The sequence below is a fragment of the Glycine max genome, chromosome 2 (assembly GCF_000004515.6).
Source record: "Glycine max cultivar Williams 82 chromosome 2, Glycine_max_v4.0, whole genome shotgun sequence".
Taxonomy (NCBI): domain Eukaryota; kingdom Viridiplantae; phylum Streptophyta; class Magnoliopsida; order Fabales; family Fabaceae; genus Glycine; species Glycine max.
Window position 1 is genome coordinate 4,624,855 of NC_016089.4, and position 10,258 is coordinate 4,635,112.

The 10,258-nt window shown below is 33.9% G+C and overlaps 1 protein-coding gene across 1 annotated transcript; it reads right to left on the reverse strand.

Moving 5' to 3' along the window:
* Positions 1–6,891: 6,891 nt before the first annotated feature.
* Positions 6,892–8,685, reverse strand: LOC100787530 (LRR receptor-like serine/threonine-protein kinase GSO2). Its single transcript, XM_003519832.4, has one exon. It carries the CDS (start codon positions 8,228–8,230, stop codon positions 6,950–6,952), a length of 1,281 nt encoding a protein of 426 aa, XP_003519880.1. The 5' UTR covers positions 8,231–8,685; the 3' UTR covers positions 6,892–6,949.
* Between the last annotated feature and the right edge of the window lie 1,573 nt (positions 8,686–10,258).

Sequence of the window (10,258 nt, forward strand, 5' to 3'; positions counted from 1 at the left end):
TACAATGATGGCATTTCGAAGTTCCAATGAGAATGTATAGGTTTATTCATCGGGCTTCAGGTGCTGTTTTTTTTGGGAAGGAGAGGGTGTCGGATTGATAGTTCCAGATAAATGTTATTCTGAAATAGTTTACATAACTAATTGCTATGTTACAATGGATTTTTCAGCAAGTGTTGTGGATTAAATCAAACGAAGAATCAAAAGATCAGTGCGACAGACTAATTCGAGAAAGAAATTCAAAGCAAAGCAAAAGAAGAGCAAGCAAAAGTTTGATGCTATGAAACCAAAGAAACCTCGTGCGGCCTTCTTCTTGTTCTTGTACAGCAGCTACATTTGTTCCCCCTTTTTCTTTATTTATTCTGGTTACATGTGATCTTGTAAGAGGTGTTAATTATTCTGTGTGTTAGACTTGTTTGGGGAAAATGTTAATTTTATCAGAATTTAGCTAGTTTCATGTATTCGTTTTATAGATATCTGCCATATCCATAGCTAGCTTTGTATATTTTGAGTTTCTAACTTGAAAGGTAGCAAAACACAAGACATGATTTTTTGTAATAATTTACCCTTGGAAGTAATGTCATCTCTAAAGTAGATGGGATTCATTCTATTTCATGCATTTTTATACTTTTCAATGTATGCAGGATTCGATAGTAGAATATTTTTAGCTTTAGAGCAATAATGTTGAGGAGGTCATTATTTGATGTTAGCATATATACAAGTCAATTTTGAATGCATCGCCGCATGATGTTCAAGACTAAAAAAGATCATTCATTTTTAAACAGGATGACTATTGTGACATTTGAACATGATTTTCTTGTGATAGTTTCCTTTCCTTGCTTATAGCTTGTTTTATTGTTCTATGTTCAACTTCAATATAGTGCATATTTACTTTATATGTAGTACTGCCACATGAAATTTAGCTCTGTTCTTCAGTTTTAGAAAAATGGTATTCAGAATTGATCACCAAAAATAAAACACGAAATCATCTTTAGCTTCTTGCATCGTTAAATGGCAGTGCCATGGCAAAATGGCGTAGCAGATTTTATGGTAGATGACATCGATGAAACTTTGGTCTTTAATCGATCTGAATGACATAATGTAATCCATGTAGCTGACCTCATCTAGTGGGACAAGGCTTTGTTGCTATAGTTGGAAGGATGAGATAGTGTGGGGTTTTATAGAGCCTTGGGTTCCCCAACTACAAAAGCTACATTTGGTGATCTTCATTCCAAATCAATATAGAACTAGTCTTTGAAGTTTGTTTTATAGAGCCTTGGGTTCCCCGACTAGGAAGAAACAAAAATAAGAGTAACAAATTCAAAAAAAAATTACCATTAAGTTAGAATGGAAGAAAGAAAGAACATAGAGAATGCAAAAGAGAAACTCTAGAGACCAAAATTTACATGAACATTCAGTGGCCATAGTGTGTCGCCGTGCGCCACCATCGGAGGAGGTTCCAATGGTAGCGACAGTTTTTCTTATCTTTTCCACCACTTCTAATTCTCCTTCCTCTTCTCCGCCATTTCCAACAGGTTCGAACAGTTCTCTGTTGGGCAGTTGGGGCATTTTTCTCTCTCTTTTTATTAAAGTAAGATTTCTAAGAAGGGAAATCCCAACAAGCTGAACATGAGCAGCGAAGGATCATAGTTTCTAGGATCATCATCGAGTTTAAACATATTACGGTGATTTTGTACCATTGTCGAAATTTCACCGTAGAAATTTAGGTCCCCCGGAGGCAACGTATTATGTTGGTCACTAAAGACAGTGGTGTTGTGATGGCGAGAAAGGACTGGAGAGGTAGTGGTAGTTGGGAAAAAATAATTATATTTTTTAGTGAGAAATATAATCTTGTGTGGATGATGTATGATATAATGGTAAGAATAGAAAGAATCTAACATTTATTAAAAGTTGTGCATCATAGACCACTTATGAAAGTGATCCATGCTAGGCTCCTTCTTTCATTTTATTAAAAATCCATTTTAATGTGATTTGTACAAGGCTTACATTCAGACTTTAGTGACAGCGTGGGTGGCTCGAAGTCAGAAAGTATCAATAATGGCACGGTTTGAAGTTTGAAGATTGATCGAGGAAAATGACTTTTGAAAATAAAAATATTTTCACACTCCTTCATGAACTCGTTGTTTGACAAGTTTAGGAAGGAAAGACGAGTCATGTTTCCAATCCACCATGGCAATTTCCTCGTTAATGCATTGCTTGACAAGTCAAGGGTTGCCACTGATGAATATGAAAGCCACTTTGGAAGTTGACCTTCAATTCCTGTGTTAGCCAATTTTAACTGAAAAACTCTCAATTTGGAAAATCATTTAGGTACTTTGGTTAGTCCTAGTGGGTTGAATGACAAGTCTAAGGTTTGCAAACTCTGTAGTTTAGCAAGTTGAGAGGGAAGTCTACCAGAAATTCAGTTCCTTGACAAATCAAGTGTTTGAAGGTTAATTAAATTGTCAAAGGATGGTGGAATTTTGCCACTGAATTCATTGTTTGCAAAAAATAAATCAGTTAAATTGGTTAGATGGCCAATGGTGGCAGGTAACATCCCAGTATGTTTGTTGTTCTCAAGAATTAGCCTTTGCATATTCTTGAGTTTTCCAATGGAATAAGGCAAAATTCCGTTTAGCATGTTTTCTGATAACCTGCAAAACGTTATAGAAATTAAATCCCCAATAGAAAAAGGGAGGCTCCCAATGACACTATTATGCATAAGATCTAGAAAAACCGATTGTGAGAGTCTCCCAATTGATTCTGGAATTCTTCCACCAATCTGATTCTAAGAGAAATCCAAGCCCTTGAAATTTACAAGATTGCCAATGCTATTAGGAATGTTGCCATGGAAATTGTTTTGGTGAATATCAAGCCTAGTGGGAAACACCATGCTTCCAATGGAAGAAGGGGAATCCTCCCAGAAAACTTGTTCCCAGATAGACCAAGTTCTGAAAGAGACTTCAATGAGGCAAAGACAGAAGAAGAACATTACCAGATAAGTGGTTGTTGTCAAGGTACAAGTTTTCGAGCCGCGAAAGGTTTTGGAATGTTTGCTGGAATGCCACCATTGAACTTGTTTGAGTAGAGAAAAAACTTTCTCAAGTGGGATAATGTGGCCAGTTCTGGAGGTATTGGACCATGCAATTGCTTCAGATTGCAAAGGTCCAAAACTTGCAAACCAGACAAGTTTCCAAGATCAACGTTCCTGACATGTATGTTTCTAGAGGGATGTCATTGACGTCGAACACTACACCAATTCGAATAACGCATTGATGTCCAAGAATGTAGCTGTTTTGAAGGGTCAAAGGCGATCCTGCTCTTGAATTCGAGTAATGCTTCTTTGTCCACCACGTGACATGGCTCTGAAATTGAGGCAAGAGATGAGAAAATGAGAAGGAACATTAAGGATTTGCTAAGTGTGTATATATGGCCATTTGGAGATGTTTCTGAATTAAGAACTGGTGGTACTTGTCCGAGACAACTTATGGCTTACTAGTATTTACTATTTAAGGTGTTGTTACCAAGATCATGTGGCATGATTCATATACAACTTGATCTTTTAAGTATGCGATCAAAGATTTGATATGATCTTTTAAGAATTATTCTTTTATTCTCAGTTGAAGGTATCTCAGATTATAAAAAATAAACTTGGTTTATGTTAGAGTTTGAAATGTGAATCATGAACAACTAGTTATAGGAAAGAATTTGATAGAATGAAGAGTGTGTATATGTTAATGTCATTAGATTACAACAATAAATATTTATTCAATTAGGTAATATCGACTATATGAACATATGATGTCAGTCGACAGACACCATACCATTAAAAATCAAAATTTCAAGTTAATACCATTAGACTATTAGAGATATTTGAAAAGCAAAAATTGTTGATGCTCATCTCATTGAATTGCCATCCATGCACAACACACAATTTTGTTGACAGTCATGTGCCTCTGATGGCTACTTCGAATTACCTTGACTTCACTTCTTGGAAGCCACTAGCTAGTGCCTTGGACACTAGTTGATTGAGTTCAACAAAAACTGAAAAAGAAAAGAGAATGTACCTGTTACGACTCTCCGAGCTCATAAGCCTTTTATAATAATGATTTAAAATTACATGTTTCGTCACTGTAAGCAATATATTGATTGTTCCAAGTCTGTGCGTCTTTAGTGGAAAATGACTCGAACTATTAACATTTAGCAACAAGTAGTAATTTTCAGCATATACTTACAACAAATTTTCAAAAAAAAATAAATTTTTTGGCACGTCACTCATCTTAATACGTATTTTCCATCTCTCAAATGCACTTTTTAAAACTTTATTATAGGTTTAAAATGATTTAAAAAATCATTTGTGAATATCGCTGATAATTTTATAATTTTAATACATTTTAACTTAGAGTGAAAAGTGTGTAAAAAGGTGGTGTTATAAATATTTAAATATCGGTTGGATCAATTTGTCGTTTGATTTGGTTTGAATAGTTTCTTTCTTTTTTAGATAAATATTCATTTTTATCCCTCAAATGTATAATTTGTTGATAAATGCATCCTTAAAAAATGAAAATACAAAATTTAGTTTTCAAAAGGATAAAAAGTGTGACAAATATATCCGGCATTAACTTTCGTCCATTATCATTAATAAAATAGTCTATATGGCACATAAGGATGAATTAGTCACTAAAATGATTGTCAACGTAGTCATCTCTAACTGCCAATATAGAAATATATTTGTCATATAATATTTCTCTAGGAATAGGGTAAATTATCACTTTTGTTTTTGAATGTGGAATTCATTGACAAATACGTCCTTAAAATATGAAAATATAAAATTTAGTTCCTCAAGGTGTGACAAATATATTTGGCTATTAATTTTTGTTCCTCATTGTTAATAAAATAGTCAAGATTTGAATAAGTGAAATATGAGATATGTTTGTCTTTTATTTATAGTAAATTGTGACTAATTATTATAATTTGAAAAAAATTATAATGATTGGTACATTGTTATCATGTTTATTTTGATAAACTAATACAATGTTTATTTTGGATAATTCTAACAAACAAATTATTGTTATTATTATGTTTGTTTTAAATTATGTTTGTCAATATATTTTTGTAGTGATTATTGTAATGTTATGTTTTTAACAATAAAAAATGACAAAAATTTTCCTAAAATTATATTTTACCCTTAAATGAAATAAAATTTCTAAGTCTAACAAACTAGTTTAACAAAAAATATATTGATATTTAGGTCCAATAATAATAACTGATTGACATTTTCGTTCAATGAAACATATTGACATTTAGGTCAAAAAAGAAATTACTGATATTTTCTTTCAATAAAAAAATATTGACATTTTCATTCAACAAAAAATTACTAATATTTACGTCCAAAGATGGTATTTTATTGATATTTTCGTCCTATATAGTCAGTATGACCACATTGACAATTATTTTAGTGACAAATTTATCTTTCTCGATAAGGCATGCTATTTTAATCAGGTATGCTAAATCTATAATTAGTATGATAGGAGATGACCACTTACCCAATTTTAATCACATTAACTCCCATCATCACAATGTTTTATGCATACTGATATTTAAAGTGAATTTTCTAAAAATTATTAACTGTTATCATATTTCATAAACTTTCATGTACTATCAAACCCCAATTTTCTTAGAGGAACCAAAAGGATGTAATGTAACACTAATATAGTCATGTCACCAAACAAATTTCACTACATGGTTAGACATTGGTACTCATTTAATCCATATAATATTTGTTAAGTTTGAAACTATTTGGCAATTTTAACAAGAGAAATTTTCTACTGTTTCCCACTGTTTCTCTGTCTCTCTTTAAACTAGAGAGTGACCAAGGAATCATTTATCGGTATTAGGTATTAGACATAACTTTAAGAAAACGAACCCCGAGTTACAATTTGGGTTTGGATCCAAATGCTCAACTTGGTGGGACAATTGGTAGTTGGCCGAAATATGGAAACACCATCAAGATAGTTAGCCCAAAACAGAGCCCACCACAATATGACAGTGGGGCAGACTTCTCCATCCATTATTCTGGGCATGCCCCAAAACGTGCTTGCCTCTGTCTGAGACAGACACATGCTTACAACGTTCCGAGTGTCATACAAGGCACACAAAATCTTGCAGTATTTGAACCCAAAAAACAAGACAACTTCCTTCATAATCTCCCTCCTAACTGAATTCCCTTTCAACATATCACGATTCTTTTGTATTTAAACACAAGATTCCCTATCATTAAATCACCTTTTCAATTTTAATCAACACCCAAAAGCAGAAGTTTATAGTTTTCCTATAACAATATTTTAAAGGGCTAAGGTGCACTTTTAATTCTCTTAGTTTATTTGTCATTTTCCAAATTTAGTGTATATGTAGATAACAGGAAAACTTAAAAAGTACTCTTATTCTCAAAGGTCAAAACAATAAAAATTTTCTTTTTTATTTTGTATTTTAATGTTTGAAAATGTGTCTTACTTCCTCCATTTTCTTCGATTTTTACTGAATTACATTTTTAGTTCTTTTTCTTATGATCATTTTGCAAATTTATCTCTCCAATTTTTCTATGTTTATGAATTTGATTCTTATTATTTTAATTTTAATTACATGATTTTAGTGTATTTTTATTACATAATACTCAATATTTAATAAAAATGTTCATATAACGATTTGAATACATTGAAGTGAGGTTCATAAGAAAAATATGTTAATCTTATAAAAAAAACAATATGTTAATATTTTCGATAAATGGTGGAAAACATTAAATAAACCAAAATTACATAATCAAAATTAGCAAGAGTAACAAATTCAAAAAAAAAAAAAAGTACCATTAAATTAGAATGGAAGAAAGAAAGAACATAGAGAATGCAAAAGAGAAACTCTGCATGAACATGATGAAAGATTAAAGACTCTTCATCTAAGGGATGAAGTGGCTGAACCTCTTACACTCTTCGTAAGACTTCTGTTCCCCACCCTGACAAAAGAAGAAACTAAGAGGACACCTATAGAAGCAATTATCCACAAGCCTGACGTTGGCAGAACCCGGTTCAAGCGCCATTAGCGCACTTGGAATCCCTCCGAACAAGTAGTTCCCCCCCAACAAAAGCCTCTCGAACGGTTCCACCCCCGGTTCGGGAAAAACCGTCTTCAACGCATACTGGGTCGGTATCATTCCGACAAACTTGTTATTCTCCAACGACAAAGACGAAAGCTTCGGCATTAACGAGAAAAACATCGGCAGAAACCCCCCTAGCTCGTTGTTACTCAGATCAACTGCTATCAGCTCGCTTGGGACGGCGACGCCACCGTCAAAAGCAAACGATGGCGGTTTGATCCCGGAAAACCCGTTGAATGATAGAGTCAGTTGTTGCAAGGACGGGAGCTCGAACAAGCTCAACGGCAGGGAGCCATTGAGCCTGTTCGAGCTCAAATCCAAGACTTGCAAGTAGGAGAAGCTTTTCAAGGCATCAGATTCAAACGCACCGTTTAAGCTGTTGTTGCGGATGGAAATCTGCACCAACGAATCTGGCAAGTTCGAGGGAAAACCTCCGGTGAGGGAATTAAAACTGAGGTCCAAAAAGTAAAGATTTTTCAGAGAGGTTAGATCGGGAAGGACACCGTTTAGGGAGTTGGACTGGAGTTCGAGGCGTTTGAGATTTGTGAGGCCGTCGAAACTAACGGGGAGAGTTCCGTTAAGGTTGTTGTTGTCGAGGTAGAGCTCTTGAAGGTTTATAAGGGAACCGAGGGAAGAAGGGATTGGGCCTGAGAAGGAGTTTTTGGACAGACCGAGTCGAGTTAAGCGAGTTAAGTTGGATAGTGAGTCGGGGATTGGGCCTGAGAAGTAGTTGTTGGAAAGGTCGAGGCTTTGGAGGAATGGGAGGTTGTTGTGGTGGTTTATGACGAGTGGGCCCGTGTAACCAGCTGGGTCGAGGGCGAGTTCGGTGACGCGGGTGGCTCCCGAAACGACGGCGTCGCACCTGAAGCCGCAGGTGAAGTTGTCGCTGAAGAGGTTGTCGCAGGGGTCGAGGGAGAAGTCCCATGAATAAAGGCACGAGCCTGGAGTTATGGAGGAAGGGTCGAGGTTGTTCTTTAGGTCTTTCAGAGCCTGCTTGTCGCTCCAGTGTGTTGTTGCGGATTCGAATAATGAGCTTGTTGAAGCTGCCACTAAAAGGAATAGGTGAAGACGAAGAGAACACATTTTGAGACTTGAGTTTCAGTGCTGTGGGATCAGAGATATTTGACTCAATCAAGGATTGAATGAATGGGGACCGTTGGATGGAGAGATGTGAAATGGTGGTTTTGATGGTCGATCAACGAACGGGGTTGCTTCTTTTTTCTGTTGTGTAAAAAAAAAAAAAGTACACTTCACTGAATGGAGTCAGAGATCTTTTGGGTGAGTGGCTAGCTTCACCTTCTCCAATGCATATGCACTTCTGTTTACATTGCAGAGAAAAAAAAATGGAAAATAGAAGGGAAGAAGAGGACGGTACTTTTTTTATTATTTATTTTTTCTTTTGTTGTATTTGTAGTTTTGCATTTTGTGTTCGGTTTAGTGAGTCACGGTTGTTTATACAGCGACGCCCATATCTGAGTGGTGACGATAATAATTTTTTATTTTATTTTCTAATAAGCTAATGGATTCTAGCTTTACATTTTTACATACTAGTCTTTAATGCATTAGCATCTTTTGTTCTCATTCTTGAATTTGAATTATTAGGTTTAAAATTACGATCTTCATTATCTAGTAAAAGATGAATATTAGACTGTTGGTTCACTTAGAAATTCATCACAACAACATTTTTTTATGAAAAATTATAATCAATAATTTTTTTATTTTCTAATTGATAATTAATTTTATAGTTCCATATTCTCTTATATTAGCTCTTTATGCATGCATTAGCATTTTATTATTTTTGCTTGAGTCTAAAAGATGAAGATGTTCACTTAAAAATGCATCACAACGACATTCTTTGCAAAGAAAATTATGAATTATTGTATGTGTTTATATCACCTTCAACAAGAAGAGATTATGTGTAATAAGAAGGAAAAAAGTCTAATAAAATCTCTAGAGTTTTGATAAGATTGTCTTATAGGTGTGATAGTTGTACATCTTTAAAAAAAAGTCACATAAAATCTATTCAAATTCATCGTATAAACAATAATTTATCAAATTTTGTTAAATATCATTAGATTTTATTGTTGGCTTTAAAAAATTTAATAGTCTTAATTAAATACCATAAAACTTTTTTTATATCATTTAAAAATCTTAATTAAATATCACAAATTTATATTAGAAAACATATTTTAAAATCATAATCCAATACTTCAAACCATATGTAATGAAGTTCTTAGTTTCACAACACATTATTATTTTAGTATTTCTTTGAAACAATAACTTAATTGGGCGTACTGTTTTGTCTAGACCAACATCAAGCATAATAGATAAGTTATTCATAAAGTACACCACCTTCTTTAATATTTAATGTAGTAAAGCTTCAACACCTCTCTCCTAATGGATGTCTCGATCTCGGTTTCATTTAAGTGAACCAAAAGGTGAATATAAAAAAGAATATTGATGTGTTGGATAGTACAAATGTAATATTGATGCAGGTTTCTACTCTCATGTTCAAAAAATTAGTTGGGAACTTGTTGCATGTGTTCGAGATAAATTTGGAGCCTCTGTTGTGGCTAGATCTTCCAGGTCAAGGCTTGCATTTCGGTGTTAGAGAGGGTGAGGCTATGGGATTGATTCAAGCCTAATTACATTGGGCGTCTGAGATGAACATGTCTCATTTTATTTTTGAAACAGATCGTAAGCTGGTGTATGACATAATCATAGGCAGCATCATTGACTATCGGAAGTTGGCTCTATTATTAACAACTGTATAGATATCTTTTCCAAACTATTTTATATATTTTGTTAAGAGACAAGCAAATAATGCAGATCAGATATAGTTTAACTAGAGAAGCATTTGCTCATGGTAGTCCTACTATCTACCATATATCTTATTCCTAGTTGTATTTCAGATATCATTCACAATGAAATGCTATGAGTTGGTTTCTGTAAAAAGAAAAAAAAAGAATAATTAATATTGTTGTATTTCACGATAAAAGCCGTAGCAAAATATAATAATCTTATGTTACATTCCGTTTATAGAAGAATTTGGAAAATATTGGTAGATAATATATGTGGGAGTCAATTAAAACCATGTCTAAAGATAAGAAA

Excerpts from the sequence above, each read along its gene's own strand:
- LOC100787530 (XM_003519832.4), bottom strand. The coding sequence starts at position 8,230 with ATGTGTTCTCTTCGTCTTCACCTATTCCTTTTAGTGGCAGCTTCAACA.